Source organism: Miscanthus floridulus, chromosome 3 (assembly GCF_019320115.1).
Source record: "Miscanthus floridulus cultivar M001 chromosome 3, ASM1932011v1, whole genome shotgun sequence".
Taxonomy (NCBI): domain Eukaryota; kingdom Viridiplantae; phylum Streptophyta; class Magnoliopsida; order Poales; family Poaceae; genus Miscanthus; species Miscanthus floridulus.
The window spans coordinates 97,286,486-97,310,949 of NC_089582.1; the positions used below are offsets into that span (position 1 = coordinate 97,286,486).

Genomic DNA, 24,464 nt, shown 5'->3' on the forward strand with positions numbered 1-24,464 from the left:
GGACCTCGACCCGAGAGGCCTCGGTCGCACTGGAAGCCTCCATCTCCAGCTCTGCATCACATCAGGGAGTTAGGGGTCGAACACAAGAAAAACAAATAAAACAAGGAGAACATGACTCACCCTCGGCCTTTCCCTTCTAGACCAAAGCCTCGGCCCGGCAGGCCTCAGCCACCTTGAGGGCCTCCGCCAGGGCACCTTTTGTCAGTAGGTGCGCACCCTACTCCGCCCCTAGCTACCTAGCGATGGCCTTGGCAGAGGCCGTCACCTCTTTAGCCTAGGACCTGATGTTGTCCCACTCACTGGCCACCCAGGTCAGCTCCTCCTCTAGCTCCTTGATCCACGCTACCAAAAGGGTGGCCTGCTCCCAAGCCGTGGCTGCCTCGGTCGTCATGTTGGCACAGCGAAGGCGCAGGTCCTCCACCTCCACGCTCCACGCTGATAGAAGCTCATTGGCATGGATGAGCAAGTCCTTCTACTGCTAGAGCTGGTCCTAGATGTCCCTCTCCCGCCCGAGGAACATTGACTTCCTAAGGGACCGGGCCTCAAGCTCTTAGATAGGCAGATCAGGGGTCATGCACTGCGAGAAAACTCAGAAAAGGATGACACTGCACAAGAAAAGAAGATGCGTACCTGGGCAGCATCGGGTAGATTGTTAGCCATGACGGACAGCGCTGTCCACAGCGACCGCTCCACCAGACGGCGGTATTGCTCAAAAGAGCTCCAGCGCCCCCTCGACCACGTCCTCGAGGGTGAACAGAGGCTCCCCCTAGGGTCATCTTGGCTCCGCCACAAGACACGTGGGTGATCCCACCCGCGGGGCTCGGGTTGTACCCGCACGAGGGCCAAGCTTCCCTCACCAGAGGTCGGAGCCGGCTACTCCATGGTGCTCGCCGCCTCGGCATCCGCCACCTCCTTCCCTCAGGAAGTATCGTCGGAGGAGATCGAATGGACCTCCACTTCCCGGGCGCTCTCCTGCGATGGCGGCGGGCCTTGGACCAGGGGCAGTATTGAAGCTTGCCCCACCTCCATCTCTGCTTCCTTGGCCACCGGCTTTGCCACGCTCACACCGGCCTCCGCCACCCCGACCTCGGTGGTCCTAGGGGCTCCGGCCTCTGCCACCTCAGCCTCGGTGGTCCTAGGCACCTCGGCCTCTGTTGCCTCGGCCTCGGAGGTCAGAGGGGCCTCGGCCGCACCCTTGGTGGCCTCGGCAACTAAGGGCACCTTGGCCCCATCTGACTCATGGGCCTCGGCCTCGCGGGGCGTAGGCTCCTCCTCCTCCGCTTGCTCCATGGCCGCCTTGGTAGCCTCTCCATGGGCGACCGGCTCCTTTGGGTTGGCCCTCGCCAATGCCACGCCACGTTGTATGGTGGCTTGTGCCTCCACCACCCATTGGGTGGTGGAGCTGGTGCTCACCTTGAGCACCTTACGTGGCGCTAGGGTGGGCACTTCTGCCTGACGCTTCCGACTGAAGGCAAAACACCAACAAGGTTAGCATACGACCAAGGAACGAATGGGAGATGCTACCAACTCCACTAAAAAACACTCACCTCGAATGAGGACAAAACCGCTTTGGCACTGCGTCCCTCCTCTACAATGGCAGTGGCGGCGGCAGTGGCACGACCTCCGTGTCCACCGGTGCCAGTCGGCCCTCACTGGACTCTGGTGCCCCCTCGACCCTCTACAGGGGCAGTTGCATCGCCCCTGCCATCGCCTGCTCCACCTCCGCTATCGAGCCCACTGGGCTGTCGGCGCGCTTCCCTAACGCCCATGCCTTGGGCGCGTCGGCCTCCCCTCCTCCTCCTAGGAACGCCAGGCCACTCATCGATGCCCCGAGTGCTATCCCCCTAATGTCAGGGAGATGGTCCAGGGGACCTCGCCCTGCCTTGCTCTCATCATCATCGCTCGAAGAGTCCGTCGATAGTGATGGCGACGAAGATGCCTCCACTGGGAGACTGTTGTGCCTCTGTTGCTAGCGGCGTTTCTCCAGCTCCTCATGCTCAAGGTTCTTCCTCTTGCGCTTTGCCTCCTCAGTGTCCTTTCACTTCTTCTGTGCCTCGACATGTGCCCTATTCACCACCCGCCGCTCTGCGTCCTTGAGAACAGGTGGTGGGGAGGCTCGCACATCCCTCATCCCCTGTAGGAACGGCAAACACAAATAAGGGGACAGGAAAGTGCGAGGAGCAAGGAGGCCTCAGGGGCCGCAGCAGTGCGTCACTTACCAAAGAAAGGTACCCTCATGATGGGCATATCGTGAACAGGGTCAGACCACCGCTCCTCAGCCACCCCTCCACCGTCTCTCTCACCCAACGTAGAATCTCCTCATCGGAGAGGGCAACGGCGGACATCTAGACGCCCTTGATCGGCTCATCCGGTGTCATGTTGAACAGGCGCTGCCACCGAGCCATCAGCGGCAGCACCCTCCGATGGTGGAAGGCCACCACGACCATAGCCGCCGTAAGGCCATGGCTACGCAGCCTCTCTAGCCCCTCTAGGAGCGGCTGTAGCTTGGGCTGGTCGACCACCAGGACACTGTACCTCCACTTCTCCAGCTGGCTCTCCACGACCCACCCGGTGTAGGGGGGAAGTCCACCGTCGTTGTTGTAGAGGTAGAACCAGCTGTTGTACCAGCGATGGTTGGACGACACGAGCGGGGCCAAGATGTAAAGGAGCTGCTGGTCTTGGCGCACTTGGAGAGTGCAGCCGCCAGCCCTCATTGCCTTCCTCATGCCCATTGTGCCCGTCGTCTTGGTGGTATGCCCTACCTAGAAGAGGTGGAGCCATAGCTCCTAGTGGGGGGCAATGCCCAGGTACCCCTCGCAGACTGCAACGAAGATGACCGCCTATGTGATGGAGTTGGGGTTGAAGTTGTGAAGCTCCATGCCATAATAGTGTGGGAGCGCCCGCATGAACCGGCCCACTGGCAGGCCGAAGCCGCGCTCATGGAAGGACACGAAGCTCATAATGTAGCCATCACGTGGCCTTGGCTCTGGCTCGCCCCCCGAAGCAATCCACTCTGATCTATTGGGGTCGGTAACCAGGCGGAGAAGGCCATCATCGATGAGCGACTACAGCGTCTCCACGGACATGTCGGACAGACCCCAAGGATCCGCCCGGAGGACAACAACACCGCTGGCCATTGCGCGGTGGAGAATGCGGCTATGGCGGTAAGGCTCGCTCTCTCTCTCTCTCTTCCTCACCCTTCTCCCTTCTTCTCCCCGGTGCTCTCTATTCTTAGCAATGGCTCGAAGGTAGAAAAGGCGAATGCAGGCAAGGTAAGTAGGAGAGGGGCGAGGTTCGTCATATATTTATGCAGGAAGGGGGCAAAACGGATGGGCGACGAAATTGGGGAAGTTTCCCTCAAATCTGGCGTAGTTAATCCTAATCCAATTAAACCACCCACGTGCCCACCTTTCCCTTATTAATCGTGCACGCATGGTAACGTCCCATCCGCTGACATCGCGTCGCATCTGACCACAGCAATGGCAGGCACTGTTCCGTCTCCCTAAGAAACCACCTCAAAAGGCACACCTGCCATTGTCAGCCGATGGGAGGGGGATATCCCCCACCTGATTCTTTTCAGACGAAGGAACTAGGCACCGAGCCCGTTACGGTCTAGGGGTTCGAAGGCTAGCCCCCCGAAGGTCTTGACAACCACCCTAGGACAACAGAGTCAGGGATGACTATGGGCAAGCCCGTACATGGCTGAGGACCGAGCAAGCAATCGCTCAGGATGCCCTAAGTCGTGTCCAAGACCAGTAGGGAGGTCTCTGAATGGGACCCCACTGTAGGGAGGCACCGAGCCCCTGGGGCAAATCGAACGGCCCTGGGACCCACTAGAGAAGCCCTCTGGTACTTTTGGAGTGCGTCTCTGGACCACCAGTCGACCCTTATCGAATGGGGCACAGGACTCCACTTGGACTTACCTGGTAATAGCTCACCGGAGGTGTCACTACTCGCGCCCACTGAGGGTAGCCTGGCATACTCCACCCCTCCTTCTGAATGAAAAGGATGCACGAGGGTCGCACAAAAAAGATAGGGAAACTCCTGATCGCCCTCTCGCTCCGTGCGGAGGCTCGGGGGCGCTTCCTGCAACCAAGCCGAGACCCAGCGACCCAAACTTGCACTCAAGGGCTCGGCAAACAACCCCTCCTTCTGAACAAAAAGGATGCGTGAGGGTCACACAAAAAAGACAGGGAAACTCCTGATCGCCCTCTCGCTCCGTGCAGAGGCTCAGGGGCTCTTCCTACAACCAAGCCGAGACCCAGCGACCCAAACTCGCACTCGAGGGTTCAGCAAACAACCCCTCCTTCCAAACGAAAAGGATGCGCGAGGGTCGCACAAAAGAGACAGGGAAACTCCTGATCGCCCTCTCGCTCTGTGCAAAGGCTCGAGGGCTCTTCCTACTACCAAGCCGAGACCCAATGACCCAAACTCGCACTCGAGGGCTCAGCAAACAACCCCTCCTTCCAAACAAAAAGGATGCGTGAGGGTCTCACAAAAAAGATAGGAAAACTCCTGATCGCCCTCTTGCTCCGTGCGAAAGCTCGGGGGCTCTTCCTACAACCAAGCCGAGACCTAGCGACCCAAACTCGTACTCAAGGGCTCAGCAAACAACCCCTCCTTCTGAACGAAAAGGATGCATGAGGGTCGCACAAAAAAGACAGGGAAACTCCTGATCGCCCTCTCGCTCCATGTGGAGGCTCGAGGGCTCTTCCTACAACCAAGCCGAGACCCAGCGACCCAAACTCGCACTCGAGGGCTTGGCAAACAACCCCTCCTTCCAAATGAAAAGAATGCATGAGGGTCACACAAAAGAGACAGGGAAACTCCTGATCACCCTCTCGCTCCATGTAGAGGCTCAGGGGCTCTTCCTACAACCAAGCTGAGACCCAGCGACCCAAACTTGCACTTGAGGGCTCGGCAAACAACCCCTCCTTCTGAACGAAAAGGATGCGCGAGGGTCGCATAGAAAAGATAGGGAAACTCCTAATCGCCCTCTCGCTCTATGCGGAGGCTCGGGGGCTCTTCCTACAGCCAGGTCGAATACCAGCGACCCAAGCTCGCACTCGGAGGCTCAGCAAAAACATGATAAAGGGCATCGAGCCCGTTACGATCTAGGGGTTCGAAGGCTGGGCCCCCGAGGGTCTCGATAGCCACCCTAGGACAACAGAGTCAGGGATGACTATGGGTGAGCTCGTACATGGCCAAGGCCCGAGCAAGCGATCGCTCAGGATGCCCTAAGTCATGTCCGAGACCAGCAGGGAGGTCTCTGAATGGGATCCCACCGTAGGGAGGCACCGAGCCCCTAGGGCCAAACGAATGGCCCTAGAACCCACTAGAGAAGCCCTCTGGTACTTTTGGAGTGCGTCTCTAGACCACCAGTCAACCCCTATTGAATGGGGCATGGGCCTCCACTCGGACTTACCCGATAACAGCTCACCGGAGGTGTCACTGCTAGCGCCCACCGAGGGTAGCCTGGCATACTCCACCCCTCCTTCTGAACAAAAAAGATGCGTGAGGGCTGCACAAAAAAGACAGGGAAACTCCTGATCGCCCTCCTTCTCCGCGCAGAGGCTCGGGGGCTCTTCCTTCAACCAAGCCAAGACCCAGCAATCTGAACTCGCACTCACAAGCTCAGCAAATGTGATAAAACCCCTCGCTCAACATGTGAAAAGCCCCTGAAGGAATAAATTCACTCCTCTAGGGCCTTAGGGGCTACACCCAGAGGGTGTGCTCGCGCACACCCACCGAGGCCTCGAGTATGAAACACCATCCTGCTAGGAGCTGCTGCAAACCAAGTCTCATCAAAACCTCAGGGAGAGCGCTCATGCTCTCCCCAAGGCTCGGGGGCTACTGTCAGGTACCATAAAAAGGGGTCCCCTAAGCGAAAACCAAAAAAATCGCTTAGACCCTATCAGAATCAAAGCCAAGAGACAACTACTTGCTAACCCCCACCTTGTTTGAGGCTACCAATTCTCTGCCTCGCTCGAGGCCTCACACGAAAGGCCTCAGACAGAGTACCAATTCTCTGTCTCGCTCGAGGCCTCACACGAAAGGCCTCGGATGGAGTACCGATTCTCTGCCTTGCTCGTGGCCTCACACGAAAGGCCTTAGATGGAGTACCGATTCTCTATCTCGCTCGAGGCCTCGCACGAAAGGCCTTGGACGGAGTACCGATTCTCCATCTCACTCGAGGCCTCACACGAAAGGCCTCAGATGGGGTACCGATTCTCCATCTCGCTCGAGGCCTCGCACGTAAGCCCTTAGACGGGGAATCGATTCTCCATCTCGCTCGAGGCCCCGCACGTAAGGCCTCGGATGAGGTGCTGATTCTCCACCTCGCTTGAGGCCGGCTCGGCAACAACCCCGTCGCCTCCGCCTTGACTGATCTCCCTGAGAGAACATCACATCCAACTAACACGACCAACCACTCCCACGATGTCAACCGGACAATGGCACAACACAGCGGAGTGACCGATAAGATGGGAAGTCGCATCAACACCATGCCATCAGAGACAGGACAGGGCAGGGGTTACTAGCCACTGTGCTCGGTACTGTGCCCATGACTGACACCCGCACTACACTGTGCTACCTAACCCCTGCTCCAAGGACAGCACAGCATGGGGAGTCAAGTTCGGGTTACTGTAGCCTCAGAATTAGTGTATGGGACCAACTGCTCCCTCCGAGCCTCAGCAATCCGCTTTAGGGTCTTGGTAGCCTCGGGATTCATGCCCACCGAGCCCCCACGATGGCTCGGCCTCTGCACCAACTAAGCCTCGGCTCTTTACGCTGTCGACATACGGCGACCGACACGTCATCCGCCATGCCTTGCATCAAGCTATCACTAGAGCTCCCATGTCGCATAGGATCAAGAGTGATCGGCGCGTTGCTCTAGTGCATCATGGACAAGACCGCTTCGTCGACCATGCCACCACAGTGGCAAGCTACAGGGCTCGGACACGCCACCTCCGCTCACAAGACGCCACGTAGCAAACACATGTATCACCCCTGTCCCCCCTTCAATTATAAAAGGGAGAGACTAGGGCCGTTTCTAAGAGGAACACAGGCAGATATTCATGAGACACGAGCACACGAGCTCACGGGTTCACGAACTCACGCATAGACGCTCAGATGAACACATGCTCAACACTCTGTAATATGCATGCTTCCCCGCTACCTAAGATCAACATCTCAAGTAACCACACCGCACCACATAGAGACCTAGGACTAGCTCCCTCTCTCACCCAGCTTGTAACCCCCTACTATGAGCACTTCGATGCAAGGAATACAAGATTGATCTCTTAGACTGGACGTAGGGCACCTATTGCCTAAACCAGTATAAACATTGTGTCTCTTTGCATCACTATCCGGGATTAGGGGCACGCAGTACATTTTCACTAGTTGGTTGAGGGCCCGCCGGTCCAAAACACCGACAAAACAATTATATCAGAATAAACAGCGGAAGACTTACAAATCATAATTTTTAAAACCATTAATTGAGTTATTACAATACATAAGTTTTAGCCAACTTAGCTGTAGGGTAACATGATAGCTGAGAAATTCACCCTACCCAAGGGTGCACAACAAACTTCTCTACTGTTGACTGTCCTCCTACAACAAGGGTTAACAAACCCTAAGTACAAAGGTACTCAATAAAACTTAACCGACAAAAAGGAAAGACTCTAAGGATATGCAGGCTTTATGGGAATCAAGGTAAGTTTGTAGCAAGAATCAAGATTAATTTTTGCAGAAAAGCTTACTATAGATTGATCCTTACTTTCAATGTTTTAGCTCAAGTTAAGTTATTATCGGTCTCTAGTTTGCACCTAATCTAAAGCAACCACTTCTTTAATCATCACACCTCATTATCATACGAAACATTGTTTCATTGATTAACTATGATGTATGGTTAGAGGATCAAGTCTCCTTCTCTGAGAAGCAATGGCGATTCGAATCAATTTGGCCTAGCTAGGGTTTCCTTACCACACGACATACGTAGGTCCCGGACCTACATATATCAACCCTCACTTGGATCCTCCAGAACGTGAACCGGTCTATGCTACCCGAGAATATAGTACTCCACCTCCCTGCGCTATCCCAAACTCGCCATCTCCCACTCCTAGTGTGCAGTTGTCTTTTCATATAATGGAATAGCCAAGGTATCAGGCTTACCAGAGTATGTGGCCAGTACTACAAAGTATCAACCACATGGTGGCCTACAACGAACAGTCCTTAATCGACACAGGCGGGGCACTACGTTAAGACTCAAACTTGATGCAAGCAAAGAGTCCGCCCAGTCTCTAATTAAATTCATGATCATTTTTAAACCACAGGGCATTCCCTAGGTAAGAACATATGAAAACAACTTTGTTGCTTAACCCTTATCCACTAAGCATGACTAAACATTAAAAGCTATTACTGCTAACGGGGTGATAAGGATAGGTATGGAAGTATCAAGGCAGGCATGCAATATTTGGTATTCAAACAACTCATATTTTACTTAAATGCATCAATCATAAGACTCAAGTGAATAATGTTTATAAAACACAAGGAAAGGGGTTATGCTTCGGGGCTTGCCTTCGGTGTCAAGGTTGTCAGTTACTTTAGAAAACCACAGATACGATAACCAACACCCACTAAAAGAAAATCCACTTCAGGACTTGCGCAACAATGGGATCACCACTCTCAATCACTAAACGTAAATAAAAATGCATGCTTTAGAATGATGCGATACTTAACATGGGTTATGATCATCAACATGATTTAACTAACTTGAGTGCAACTTTCCTTCATGATTAAGCTAGGTTAATTATTCACAAAGCAAAGTTGTTTATTTATTAATAGCAAGTTAATTGAGAACATCAACCAATAAAATAAGGTTGCCAAGGAACAATAGGGTTTTGGTGTCCTAAGGTCTACAATCAATTCAAAAGTACATTCAAGTCATGTTATAATTAATTCTAAACATTTTGGTATTTATTAATAAACAAAGCAAGGAATTAAATGAATAATTTATATTCATCAAAATAGAACCAAAATTTTTGTGAAGTGGTAATTTTCATGATTAAAAGATATTTATTTTAGCCTATAAAAATCATAGAAAGTCCATTTATTAATTAAAAGTGGTAATTTTAAAGCATGCAAAAAATATTGATTTTTCATTAGTTGATATTTTTCCTAGATAGAGTACATCATGAGGAGGCTACACAAAAAATTTCATGATTTTATCACATCCCTATAATTTTCTATGAATTAAACAAGATCAGCACATATTTATATTTTCTAAAAAATCGAAAAAGATCAAAAACCCTTTTGTACCCACACACAACCAGATATAGAGGCTGACGGCGAGGCCCAGGTTAGTGGAACAGTGTTCCCGCACTGACCGCGGCGAACACCGCCGTTGACCGGTGAAATCTCACCGACGGCGAGGCCTCTGGCGATAGGGTTGACTCCTACATGACCACGGTGAGTAGGCGCATCATCCTAGGGCATCAGTGGAACCTCTATCGCTCCTCAGTGAGCTCATCATCGATGATGGTGGCCTGGTGATACTCCGGCATGGTGGAGGTGGTTACCGGCATGGTCATTGACAACTGGGAGGTTATCAACGTGCTCACAACACTCTCATGAACTTGACCACGCTATAAAATGATTGAATTAGGGCTTTGCACGAGCTTGCCCTAAGCCATGGCAGCCATGGCGGCGTGGTGAGCGGTACGCCGGCCACGATGGGCCAGTAGAGGTTAAATTAGGACAGTGATGAAATCCCTAGTTTTGTTTTGGATAATTGATGAAACCTAGCACTAACCTTTGTCATGAGCGTTGATATGAGCTAGCTTGGTGTGATCCAAGTGATTGAGCAAGATGAGGTCCATGGTGATGAAGGTGGACATGAAATGAAGATGATCAAGCTCAACTTGGAAAAGAAGAAAGAGAAAAACAAAATCTGAGATGATCAAGGTAAAGGTATAAGATAGGGTTTTGTTTTTGCACTCAAGACACCATAGAGGATGTGAGTGACTTAGGATCGATAGGTGTACTATGAAGAGGGGAAATCTTTGGCTAAATGATTTATCAAGTGCCACTAGGTGATATGACTTTTGCATATGCATTTGGGAACCTAGTGTGCTATCCTTGACCCTTGTAAAATGCTAACACACGTGCACACAAGTTCTATACTTTGTGGTTAGCAAGTTGGAAGCAAGGGTGAAGCGGTTGTGGACTTAGAAAAAGAAAAAGAGGAGAAGGTCCACGACCGGACACTGGTCGTGGGGTGACCGGACTCACCCCGGCACGTTCGGTCAATTATAAGTGACGGTGCTGCACTAGCCAAGAGGGTCGTGGAGTGACCGGACGCAGGGACTCACCCCGGCGCGTTCGGTCGTGTGAGCTCATGACTTGACCATTGAAATCTAACGCGCAACATTGAAAGGGAAGGACACATGGTGGCTATCTATGGACCGAACGCTAAGGGTGTGCGTTCGGTCACCTCTGATTGCCATGTCCGGTCGCCCCAAGAAGCTATGCAGACAGAGCCTAACGGCTCTATTTCTTTTGGGGCTCTATAAATAGTGTTTGGCCGGCTCCAAGTGATTTCTCTTGGCACTTTGACATACTTGACATCCTTGTGAGCCTAAGCAAACACCCCCCACTCATCTCCATCATTGATTCATCATCATAGTGAGATTGGGAGTGATTCCAAGTGTATTTGCTTGAGTGATTGCATCTAGTGGCACTTGGGGATCATTGTGGCTGTAGATTTCTTGTTTCTCTTGGTGGTTGCTGCCACCTAGATGGCGTAGAGCAGCAGAGAAGGATTGGCATGAGTTGGTGATTATTTGTGGCCATCTCCCGGTGATTGTGAGGGGTCTTGTGCCTTTTCCGGTGGAGAGCCGAAAGGTAACTCTAGTGGATTGCTAGTATTATTGAGCTACCTCACTTGTGGGTAGGTTCTTGCGGTGTCAAATTGTGTGGACGAGGTTTGTGCAACACCTCTTAGCTGCCGAACCACCAAGTGTTGGTCGACACAACGGGGACTAGCATGCCGGCAAGCATGTGAACATCAGGAGAAAAATTAGTTGTCTCTTGCCCTTTGGTATTCTCCTGGTGATTGAATTGGCATTCATCTTGTGATTGGTTCATTCCTCTACGTGGTGGTATAATCACCCTACTCACTCAAGTGGTGTTAGAGCCGTGGTCACTGTTTGATGCAAGGCTTAACAACCTTCGGTGCAAAATATGGCTCAAATAGTGTTCAACCTTGTTGGGGGCAAACTACCATTCTTTGATGACACATCCTTTGATTATTGGATGAGAAAGATGAAGATGTACCTTGGTTCAATCAATGACAAGGTGTGGTATGTAGTAGAGAATGAGTTTGTGATCATTGACCCTACTAATCTCACCGACAATGACAAGATCAACAAGCAATGCAACACTATGGCACTCAACACAATATACAATGGCATTGATTCAAAGGTGTTTGAGCAAATCAAATATCTTAAGAAGGCAAGTGAAGTTTGGGTGAGACTAGAAGAAACATATGAGGGCACTTCAACGGTAAAAAGTGCCAAGCTCTACATGCTCAAAGGCAAGCTATCAAACTTCAAGATGAAGGATGATGAGTCCATTCCAGAGATGTTCTATAGGCTACAAGTCATCATTAATGATCTCAAGAGTTTGGGTGAGAACGTGAAGGATGAGGACTTCTCTCACAAGTTCTTGATCTATTTGCCAAAGAGATGCAGGACATTAAGAACTATCATCTTTAGAGGTGGATTGAAGGATGTTACTCCAAATGAGGTGCTTGGTGATGTGATGACCAAGGACCAATACAATAGCAATGGTGAAGAGCTTGTGAAGGAGGAAGACAAGAAGAAGAAGAGTGTGGCATTCAAGGCTACCTCATCATCCAAGAACAAGGGCAAGTCCAAAAAAGAATCAAGTGATGATGAAGATCTTAGTGACCTTAATGATGAAGCTATGGCTCTCTTCGTGTGCAAGATGGGAAAATTCATGAAGAAGAAGGGATATGGTGCAATAAAGAGAAGAGATCACACCAAGGGCAAAGAATATGTGAGAAGATGCTACAATTGCAAGAGCCCCAATCATGTTGTAGCAGATTGTTCCTATAATAGTAACAATGATGAGGATGAGAAGAAGAAGCACAAGAAGGACAAGAAGAAAAAGAAGAAGGAGAAGAAGATGACCTTCCAAAAGAAGAAGAAGGGTGGAGGCTATGTGGTCACTTGGGATAGTGATGGCTCTTTGGATATGGCTCTAGTGATGATGACAAGAAATCCATCAAGAAAGCACTAGTATGCATCACCATCGACAACAAGCCTTCCATCTTCAACACTCCATCGACATGCCTCATGACAAAGCTTACCAAGGTAAAATATTATGTGAGTGATGATGATGAATGTGAAAGTGATGCTTGTAGGTGTGATGATGAGGAGGAGGAGTACACCAAGGAGGAGCTCATAGACATGTGTGAGCAAGTGCACACTTGCTTTGAGATGAAGAGAAAGGAGTGCAAATAATTGCGCAAGAAAGTTAAATTTCTTGAGCAATCCTTTGATGAGCTCAATGCCACTCATGAGAGGCTAATGGAAGCCCATGAGAAGGTTGGCAAAGCTCACTCTAAGCTTGAAAAGGCTCACTCCTCTCTTATCGAGCAAGCCAAGAAGGAGGAAGCCAAGAAGGAGCAAGTGATTGTATCTTAAGATGTGGGACTAACATGTGATATTATTGATGAATCCTTTTATAAGCCCATTGTCGTTGCTCCCACTAACACTTCTTGTAGAGCTTCTACTTCAACTTTACCTTTGAGTGATGGTTTCACTTGTGATGCCTCACTAATAGTGGAAAATAAGACCCACAAGAATGAGGTGAATGAGCTCACTCATGCTTTAGGCAATGCCTATGGTGGAGATGCCCCCTTGCTAAAGTGCTTAGGTAGCCAAAGGTTTTCTCTCAACAAAGAGGGATTAGGCTATATCCCCAAGAAAGGCAAGGCGGCCTTTGTCACTCCCAAAGCTAGCTTTGTGGAAGGCAATGGTCGATTTTACAATAGATGCAAGCAAGTTGGGCATATAGAGCAATATTGCAAGACTAACAAGAACAAGCAACTTAATGTATCCTTAATTAGATTTGATTCTTGTTACATGCTTGTTAAGGGTGCCAATGGTGTGAAGGCTAAGTTCATCGGTACACCAATTGTATGTCCAAAGAAGAAGGCCATTTGAGTACCAAAGACCTTGGTGAGTAACCTTCAAGGACCCAAGCAAGTTTGGGTACCTAAAAAGAATTGATCTTCTTTTGTAGGTCAATTATAAAGCCGGAGGAAGACATTAGGTGTTTGATAGTGGGTGCACACAACACATGCCGGTGATTCAAGAATATTCAATTCAATCAATAAAAATGAGAGCAATGGGATTGATAGCATCACATTTGGTGACAATGGCAAAGGCAAGGTCAAAGGTCTTGGTAAGATTGCAATATCCAATGACTAGAGCATTTCCAATGTGCTACTAGTAGAGAGCTTAAACTTCAACCTAGTATCAGTAGCTCAAATACATGATCTTGGTTTCAAGTGCATATTTGGTGTGGATGATGTACATATCATAAGTGTAGATGGCTCTAACTTGATATTCAAAGGATTTAGATATGAGAATCTATACTTGGTTGATTTCAATGCGAGAGAAGCTCAATTGTCAATATGTTTGCTCACTAAGTCTAGCATGGGTTGGTTATTGCATAGAAGGCTTGGTCATATTAGAATGACAATTGAACAAGTTGATCAAGTATGACTTAGGTAGAGGCTTGAAAGATGTCATATTTGAGAAGGATAAGCTATGTAGTGCATGTCAAGCCGGAAAGCAAGTTGGCAACGCACATCCTAAGAAGAGCATGATGAGCACATCTAAGGCATTTGAGTTGTTGCACATGGACTTGTTTGGACCAACCACATACACTAGTATTGGTGGAAACAAATATAGATTTGTGATTGTGGATGATTTCACTAGATATACATGGGTGTTCTTTCTTTTTGACAAGAGTGATGTGTTTACAACCTTCAATTAGATTTGATTCTTGTTACATGCTTGTTAAGGGTGCCAATGGTGTGAAGGCAAAGTTCATTGGTACACCAATTGTGGGTCCAAAGAAGAAGGTCATTTGGGTACCAAAGACCTTGGTGACTAACCTTCAAGGACCCAAGCAAGTTTGGGTACCTAAAAAGAATTGATCTTCTTTTGTAGGTCAATTATAAAGCCGGAGGAAGATATTGGGTGCTTGATAGTGGGTGCACACAACACATGACCGGTGATTCAAGAATATTCAATTCAATCAATGAAAATGAGAGCAATGGGATTGATAGCATCACATTTGGTGACAATGGCAAAGGCAAGGTCAAATGTCTTGGTAAGATTGCAATATCCAATGACTTGAGCATTTCCAATGTGCTACTGGTAGAGAGCTTGAACTTCAACCTATTATCGGTAGCTCAATTATGTGATCTTGTTTTCAAGTGAATATTTGGTATGGATGATGTACAGATCATAAGTGTAGATGGCTCTAACTTGATATTCAAAGAATTTAGATATGAGAATGTCTACTTGGTTGATTTAAATGCTAGAGAAGCTCAATTGTCAACATGTTTGCTCACTATGTCTAGCATGGGTTGGTTATAGCATAGAAGGCTTGGTCATGTTGGAATGAAATAATTGAACAAGTTGATCAAGTATGACTTAGCTAGAGGCTTGAAAGATGTCATATTTGAGAAGGATAAGCTATGTAGTGCATGTCAAGCCGGAAAGCAAGTTGGCCACACACTTCCTAAGAAGAGCATGATGAGCACATCTGAGGCATTTGAGTTGTTGCACATGGACTTGTTTGGACCAACCACTTACACTAGTATTGGTGGAAACAAATATGGATTTGTGATTGTGGATGATTTCACTAGATATACATGGGTGTTCTTTTTTGTTGACAAGAGTGATGTGTTTGCGACCATCAATTAGATTTGATTCTTGTTACATGCTTGTTAAGGGTGCCAATGGTGTGAAGGCTAAGTTCATTGGTACACCAATTGTGGGTCCAAAGAAGAAGGCCATTTGGGTACCAAAGACCTTGGTGACTAACCTTCAAGGACCCAAGCAAGTTTGGGTACCTAAAAAGAATTGATCTTCTTTTGTAGGTTAATTATAACGCCTGAAAGCTCTAGTTTGGTTTTGGTGAATTGATGAAACCCTAAGTGCTAACCTAGTTCATCAAGTGATCATGAGATAGGTAGCACATTGCAAGTGGTGAAGCAAATGAAGATCATGACATGATGATGGTGATGCCATGGTGATGATCAAGTGCCAGGACTTGAAAAGAAGAAAGAGGCTCAAGGCAAAGGTATAAATGGTAGGAGCCATTTTGTTTTGGTGATCAAGACACTTAGTGAGTGTGATCACATTTAGGATTGATAGCTGTACTACTAAGAGGGGTGAAACTCGTATCGAAATACAGTTATCAAAGTGCCACTAGATGCTCTAACTCATTGCATATGCATTTAGGGTCTAGTGGAGTGCTAACACCCTTGAAAATGTTTGTGAAAATATGCTAACACATGTGCACAAGGTGATATACTTGTTGGTTGGCATATTTGAGTAAGGGTGAAGAAGATAAAGTTGAAAAGGAGTTAGTCACGCTTGTCACACAATGACTGGATGCTAGTCTCGGTAGGTCCGACGTGTCCGGTCAGTGGCAATAGAAAACATGCAGGCGTCGGTCTTCGACCGGACGCTGGCTAGGTGCGTCCGATCACACTGTTGTGGCACGCATAGAAGACACGCTGACTGACCGGACGCTGGGTGAGTCCGGTTGAGCATGACCGAACGTGTTCGGTCGTGATTTCTTGTTTCTAGATGCTTACTGGAAACGATCGGACGCTAAGGTCCAGCATCCGGTCACTTCACAGTAGCACGTCCGGTCATCACTTGACCGTTGGGATCGAGCGCTATGTATTTGAAGAGAGGGGACACATGGTGTGCATCGCATGACTGGACGCCAGGGTCTAGCGTCCGGTCAATATGACCGGCGCGTTCGGTCACCCTGTGTTATGCCCAGTGAAGGGGTACAACGGCTCTATTTTGTGGGGGCTTCTATTTAAGCCCCATGACTGGCTCAAGCTCACTCTCTTGGCCATTTGCATTGACATAGCAACCTTGTGAGCTTAGCCAAAGCTCTCCCACTCATCTCCATCATTGATTCATCATCTTTATGAGATTGGGAGAGAATCCAAGTGCATTGCTTGAGTGATTGCATCTAGTGGCACTTGGCATTCATGTTTCGTTGTGGGATTCACTTGTTACTCTTGGTGGTTGCCACCACCTAGATGGCTTGGAGCAGCGAGGATCATTGAGTGGAGGTTGGTGATTATCTCCGGCTCCGACTGTGGTGATTGTGAGGGGTCTTGTGCCTTCCCCAACAGAGCGCTGAAAGGTAACTCTAGTGGATTGCTTGTGTCATTGAGTTACCTCACTTATGGGTATGTTCTTGCGGTGTCCAATTGTGTAGACGAGGTTCGTACAACACATCTTAGCCGTCAAACCGCCAAGTGTTGATCGACACAATAGGGACTAGCGTGCCGGCAAGCATGTGAACCTTGGGAGAAAAATTGATTGTCTCTTGCCCTTTGGTATCCTCCCGGTGATTGATTTAGTATTCATCTTGTGATTGGTTCACTCCTCTACACAGCGGTATAATCACCCTACTCACTCATTTATATTCTTGCAAACTAGCTGTAGCAAGCTCTTTAGTGTAGCTAGAATTGAGAGCTTGCTTTATAGCTTAAGTTTATCTAGTGGAGCTCTTTAGTGTAGCAAGTGTGAGAGCTCTTAGTGAGTAGTGACATAGAGTATTGTGTGATTAGTGGTCATAGCAACTAGAATTGTTGGATAGGTGGCTTGCAACCCTTATAGAGCTAGAGTAAGTTTGCATTTCGCTATTTGTTATACTAATCAAATTGCACTAGTTGGTTTGTAGATTTTTAAATAGGCTATTCACCCATTCTAGCCATATTAGGACCTTTCAAGTGATATCAGAGCCGTGGTCACCGTTTGATTAAAGGCTTAACAACCTCAGTGTCAAAATTATGGCTCAAGTTGTATTCAACCATGTGGGGGCAAACCACCGTTCTTTGATGGCACATGCTATGATTATTGGAAGAGAAAGATGAGGATGTATCTTGGTTCAATCAATGATCAAGTATGGGAGGTAACCGAGAATGACTATGCTATCATTGATCCCGACAATCCCACCAACCAAGACAAGACCAACAAGCAATGCAATACAATGGCTCTCAACACCACATACAATGCCATTAATTTCAAGATGTTTGAGCAAATCAAGGATTCTGAAAGAGCTAATGAGGTGTGGAGGAGATTGGAGGAAACATATGAGGGCACACCGGCCATGAAGAGTGCCAAGTTTTACATCCTCAAGGATAAGTTGACAAGCTTCAAGATGAAGGATGATGAGAGCATTCTGGAGATGTTCCATCGGTTGCAAGTAATTGTCAATGACTTGAAGGCTTTGGGAGAGAAGATCAAAGATGATGATGTCTCTCATCGGTTCTTAATGTGCCTACCTCCAAGATTTGAGATGTTGAGATTGCTTATCATAAGAGGAGGATTGAAGGAGATTATCCCTAACCAAGTACTAGGTGATGTTATGACACAAGAGACATATCATGTGGAAAGGGATGGGGATGACAAGGATGACAAGAAGGAAAAAAGAAGACAAGAAGAAGAATAGTATAGCATTCAAGGCTAGCTCATCAGCATCCAAGAACAAGGAAAAATCCAAGAAAGAATCAAGTGATGATGATGATCTTAGTGATATTGATGATGAAGCTATGGCCCTCTTTGTATGTAAGATGGGAAAATTCATGAAGAAGAAGGGCTATGGTGCAAGAAAGAGAAGAGATCACACCAAAAGCAAAAAATATGTGAGAAGATGCTACAATTGCAAGAGCCCCGATCATGTTGTAGCGAATTGTCCCTACAATAGTGACAATGATGAGGATGAAAAGAAGAAGCATAAGAAGGACAAGAAAGAAAAGAAGGAGAAGAAGGAGAAGAGAATGACCTTCCAAAAGAAGAAGAAAGGTGGAGGCTATGTGGTCACATGGGATAGTGATGGCTCTTCGGATAGTGATAGCTCTAGTGATGATGACAAGAAATCTATCAAGAAAGCACTAGCAAGCATCACCACCAACAACAAGCCCTCCATCTTTGATACTCCATCGACATGCCTCATGGAAAAGCCTACCAAGGTAAAATATGATGTGAGTGATGATGATGAATGTGAAAGTGATGCTTGTAGGAGTGATGATGATGATGATGAGGAGGAGGAGGAGTACACCAAGGAGGAGCTCTTGGACAAGTGTGAGCAAGTGCACACTTGCGTTGAAATGAAGAGAAATGAGTGCAAAGAATTACACAAGAAAGTCAAATTTCTTGAGCAATCCATTGATGAGCTCAATGCCACTCATGAGAGGCTAATAGAAGCCCATGAGAAGCTTGGCAAATCTCACTCTAAGCTTGAAAAAGCTCACTCCTCTCTCATTGAGCAAGTCAAGAAGGAGAAAGCCAAGAAGGAGCAAGTGATCGTGTCTTGTGATGTGGGACTAACATGTGATCTTATTGATGAATCATTTTATAAGCCCATTGTAGTTGCTCCCACTAACACTTCTTGTAGCACTACTACTTCTACTTCACCTTTGAGTAATGGTCTCACTTGTGATGCCTCACTCATGGTGGAAAATGAGACCCTCAAGAAGGAGGTGAATGAGCTCACTCGTGCCTTAGGCAATGCCTATGGTGGAGATGCCTGCTTGCTAAAGTGCTTGGGTAGCCAAAGGTTTTCTCTCAATAAAGAGGGATTAGGCTATACCCTTAAGAAAGGCAAGGCAGCCTTTGTCACTCCCAAGGCTAGCTTTATGAAGGGCAATGGTTGGTTTTACAATAGATGCAAGCAAGTTGGGCATATAGAGCAAAATTGCAAGATTAACAAGAACAAGCTACCTAATGTATCCTCAATTAAATTTGATTCTTGTTACATGCTTGTTAAGGGTGCCAATGGTGTGAAGGCTAAGTTCATTGGTACACCAATTATGGGCCCAAAGAAGAAGACCATTTGGGTACCAAAAACCTTGGTAACTAACCTACAAGGACCCAAGCAAGTTTGGGTACCTAAAAAGAATTGATCTTCTTTTGTAGGTTAATTATAAAGCCGGAGGAAGACATTGGGTGCTTGATAGTGGGTGCACACAACACATGACTGGTGATTCAAGAATGTTCAATTCAATTAATGAAAACAAGAGTAATGGGATTGATAGTATCACATTTGGTGACAATGACAAAGGCAAGGTCAAAGGGTTTGGTAAGATTGTAATATCCAATGACTTGAGCATCTCCAATGTGTTACTAGTAGAGAGCTTGAACTTTAATCTATTATCGGTAGCTCAATTGTGTGATCTTAGTTTTAAGTACATATTTGGTGTGGATGATATAGAGATCATAAGTGTAGATGGCTCTAATTTGATTTTCAAAGGATTTAGATATGAGAATCTATACTTGGTTGATTTCAATGCTAGAGAAGCTCAATTGACAACATGTTTGATCACTAAGTCTAGCATGGATTGGTTATGAAATAGAAGGCTTGGTCATGTTGGAATGAAACAATTGAACAAGTTGATTAAGCATGACTTAGTTAGAGGCTTGAAAGATGTCACATTTGAGAAGGATAAGCTATGTAGTGCATGTCAAGCCAGGAAGCAAGTTGGTAACACACATCCTAAGAAGAGCATGATGAGCACATCCAAGGCATTTGAGTTGATACACATGGACTTGTTTGGACCAACCACATACACTAGCATTGGTGAAAACAAATATGGATTTATGATTGTGGATGATTTCACTAGATACACATGGGTGTTCTTTCTTGTTGACAAGAGTGATGTGTTTGCAACATTCAAATCATTTGTCAAGAGCATTCACAATGAGTTTGAAACAACTATCAAGAAAGTTAGAAGTGACAATGGTAGTGAATTCAAGAGCACTAGAATTGATGAGTTGTGTGATGAATTTGGAATTAGACATCAATTCTCGGCCAAGTACACTCCACAATCAAATAGCCTAGTTGAAAGAAAGAATAGAACTTTAATTGATATAGCAAGATCAATGTTGAGTGAGTACAATGTGAGTCATTCATTTTGGGCTGAAGCAATCAACATGGCTTGCTATTATAGCAACTGACTCTATTGTCACCCCATGATGGAGAAGACACCTTATGAGCTATTGCATGGAAGAAAGCCCAATATAGCATACTTCTGGGTCTTTGGTTGTAAATGCTACATATTGAAGAAAGGCACTAGATTGAGCAAGTTTGAAAAGAAATGTGATGAAGGTTTCTTGCTTGGTTACTCCACTACTAGCAAGGCATATAGAGTTTGGAATTTGGCTAGTGGTACTATTGAGGAGGTTCATGGTGTGGAATTTGATGAAACAAATGGTTCCCAAGAGGAAGATGAGAATCTAGATGATGTAAGAGGCACTCAATTGGTCAATGCAATGAAGAACATAGACATTGGTGATATAAGGCCTAGAGAAGTGATTGATGTCGAAGATGACAAGAATCAAGTTTTCTCTAACTCAAATGTGCAAGCTAGTGGTTCTCATGATCAAGTTCAAGCAAGTACTAGTCATGACAAAGTGCAAGATCAACAAGTGGCTAGTTCATCATCTCAACCAAATGATCAATCAAATGCAAGCAATCAAGTGCAAGTGCTTCAACCAACCAATGTTGCATGAGATCATCTATTGGACACTATCATTAGTGATATTTCAAGAGGTGTGCAAACTAGATCAAGATTGGCTTTGTTTTGTGAGCATTTCTCTTTCATGTCATCCATTAAACCTAAGAAGATAGGTGAAGCTATGAAGGATGTTGATTGGGTCAATACTATGTATGAAGAGCTAAACAACTTCACAAGAAACTAAGTATGGGAGTTAGTTGAGAGACCTAAAGATCATAATGTGATTGGAACCAAGTGGGTCTTTTGGACAAGCAAGATCAAGATGGGATAGTAATAAGGAACAAAGCAAGATTAGTGGCCCAAGGTTACACTCAAGTTGAAGGTCTTGACTTTGGATAAACATATGCCCCGGTTGCAAGATTGAAAGCAATTAGGATCTTGTTAGCTTATGCTTGTGCCCACAACATCAAGTTGTACCAAATGGATGTGAAGAGTGTATTTCTCAATGGGTACATCAGTGAGCTTGTGTATGTTGAGCAACCTCCTGGTTTTGAAGATGAAAAGAAACCCAACCATGTTTATAAGTTGAGAAAGGCTTTGTATGGTTTAAAACAAGCACCTAGAGCATGGTATGAGAGATTGAGGGATTTCCTACTCTCTAAGGGATTCAAGATGGGAAAGGTTGACACCACTCTCTTCACCAAGAAGCTTGGAAATGACTTATTTGTAATGCAAATCTATGTTGATGATATCATATTTGGGTCAACAAATCAAGATTTTTGTGAAGAGTTTGGCAAGGTGATAGCAAGTGAATTTGAGATGTCTATGATTGGAGAGCTTAGTTACTTCCTTGGTCTTCAAATCAAGCAAATGAAGAATGGCATATTTGTGAGTCAAGGCAAATATATCAAGGATATGATCAAGAAGTTTGGAATGGATGATGCTAAAGCTATTAGTACACCAATGGGAACAAGTGGAAGCTTGGTTAGTGATGCTAGTGGCAACATGGTGGATCAAAAGATGTATCGGTCTATGATTGGAAGCCTACTCTATATGACCGCATCAAGGCCAGATGTGATGTTTAGTGTATGTGTGTGTGCTAGATTTCAAGCCTCACCAAGAGAAAGTCATTTGAAGGCAACAAAGAGAATATTGAGGTACTTAAAGCATACACAAAATGTTGGATTATGGTATCTCAAAGGAGCAAGATTTGAGCTGATTGGATATTCAGACTTTGATTATGCGGGATGCAAAGTTGAGAGAAAGAGCACATCGGGCACATGTCAACTATTGGGAAGATCACTTGTGTCTTGGTCATCAAAGAAGCAAAATAGTATAGCACTTTCAACCGCCAAAGCGGAGTACATTTTGGCCGGTAGTTGTTGTGCTCAATTACTTTGGATGAAGGCTACTTTGAGTGATTTTGGAATCAAATTCAAGCAAGTGCCATTGCTATGTGACAATGAAAGTGCCATAAAGCTCACCAACAACCTGGTTCAACATTCAAGAATATAGCACATTGATGTCCACCATCATTTCATAAGAGATCACCAACAAAAAGGGGATATTTGCATTGAGAGTGTGGGCACCAAAGATCAATTTGCTGATATCTTCACCAAGCCACTTGATGAGAAGAGGTTTTGCAAGCTAAGTAATGAATTAAACATATTTGACTTCTCAAATATGTGTTGATGCACCCCATTATATGACATGCCTCTCCTTCGAGCAAAGCAAGGTAAAGTTGATTGACATGTCATCCATCCATTGCTAAGGACTTGTTTAGTGCATCTAGTCATTCCTATCATGTCCTAGGCTCATTCATAAAAATCAAATGAATTTGATGCTTGTATGGTACCATTATTGCTTGTATGTTTGAAATGATCTAGTGGTAGCATATGACATGTTTGTGGGCTTGTAAACCTAGGGTTTGATCTAGAAAATAAGCTATAAGTGTTTAACTCAATATGGTACAAGATAACCCTTATTTAGAGGTGTGAAGAAGCTTGTTCTTGGATCAAACCGAGTTAAATATCTTTTGCAAATAATCTAGATGGAACCAAATTGGGAAAATGATCCTCATTTCACATGGTTTCACCCCAACCTATCTATAATTTGAGCTCACCTTTTGTGCTAATTGTTGACAAAGGAGGAGAGAAATTCACAAAGATAGTAAGATAGGAGGAGCAAGCAAATGAAATGACATGGTAAGGGGATCAATCAAAAATGCACACAAGTAGGGGGAGCAAGCTCATAAACCTTGTATGTTGCATTTGAATATGCATTTCATATATTTGCTTGCATGGCACAAGTTTTAAATTTCAATACCCATGCCTGTGTGGTGTATGCTAGTTATATACTTGAATGGTAAAATGAAAAACTAGCATGCATAGGCTAAAGTAACTAGACTTATGTTCATCGTATAGAAACTAGAACCTTGCTTGTAATGTTGATCTCATAGGGTATTCTAGTTTTTGTGTATGTCAAGTTACTAATGGTGCTAAGGATGGTATATTGGTGCACTCCGATTGGTATCACGCTTCAAAGGTCCATCTCTTATACCTTAGCATCATTTGGTAGACATTGTCTCCTATATTTCCTATCTAAGCATATGTGCAAGCTACCATCCAAACTCTTAGCATATATGTAGGGGGAGCAATTGCTACTAAATGAGATTCATGAAACTTGTTCATATCCTTTTACACATGGTAAATATGCTTGGGCAAGCAACATGGATTCAATTGAATTTCAATTCATATATTTGTGAAACAGTTGTCATCAATTACCAAAAAGGGGAAGATTGAAAGCTCTAGTTTGGTTTTGGTGAATTGATGAAACCCTAAGTGCTAACCTAGTTTATCAAGTGATCATGAGATAGGTAGCACATTCCAAGTGGTGAAGCAAATGAAGATCATGACATGATGATGGTGATGCCATGGTGATGATCAAGTGCTTGGACTTTAAAAGGATCAAGATGTCCAAGAGGGGGGTGAATTGGGCTAATTCTAAAATTCTTTGCAATAATTAAACCCTACGGTTAGCTCAATTAACCCCTTGTGTATAGAAAGTGTTTCTATTAATCTACCGCACAAAGATTTAGCAACATATGTTCCAATCCTACTCTAGCATGGCAATTCTATGAGTGTAAATGACAAGAATTGAATTGCTCAAAGTAAATGCTCAAAGTAAAGAGAGAAGGAGGAACGCGGCGATGTTTTGCCGAGGTATCGGAGAGTCACCACTCCCCACTAGTCCTCGTTGGAGCACCCATGCAAGGGTGTAGCTCCCCTTGATCCACACAAGGATCAAGTGCTCTCTATGGGTTGATTCTTTGACACTCCGTCGCGGTGAATCACCCACAACCGCTCACAACTCGAGTTGGGTCATCCACAAGCTCCACCAGATGATCATCAAACTCCCAATCACCACCAAGCCATCTAGGTGATGACGATCACCAAGAGTAACAAGCACGAACTCTCACTTGACCACAACAAGCCTAATGAGAAGGGTGGATGCACACTTTGCTACTCTTGCTTTCACTAATGAGGGCTCTCTTTGGGATTCTCAAATCTCAATCACCACACTAGGACCTTGCTCATCTTGGCACTCTCAAGGGTGTTTCTCAGCTGTTGGAATGAGCAAAAGTACCCCCACA

The 24,464-nt window shown here is 46.0% G+C and overlaps 1 protein-coding gene across 1 annotated transcript; it reads right to left on the reverse strand.

Moving 5' to 3' along the window:
• Window positions 1-918: 918 nt before the first annotated feature.
• On the reverse strand, window positions 919-1,822 carry LOC136544093 (uncharacterized). Its single transcript, XM_066536362.1, has 2 exons — window positions 1,683-1,822; window positions 919-1,465 (listed from the first exon to the last, which is right to left on the reverse strand). Exons 1-2 carry the CDS (start codon window positions 1,820-1,822, stop codon window positions 919-921), a joined length of 687 nt encoding a protein of 228 aa, XP_066392459.1.
• Window positions 1,823-24,464: the final 22,642 nt, after the last annotated feature.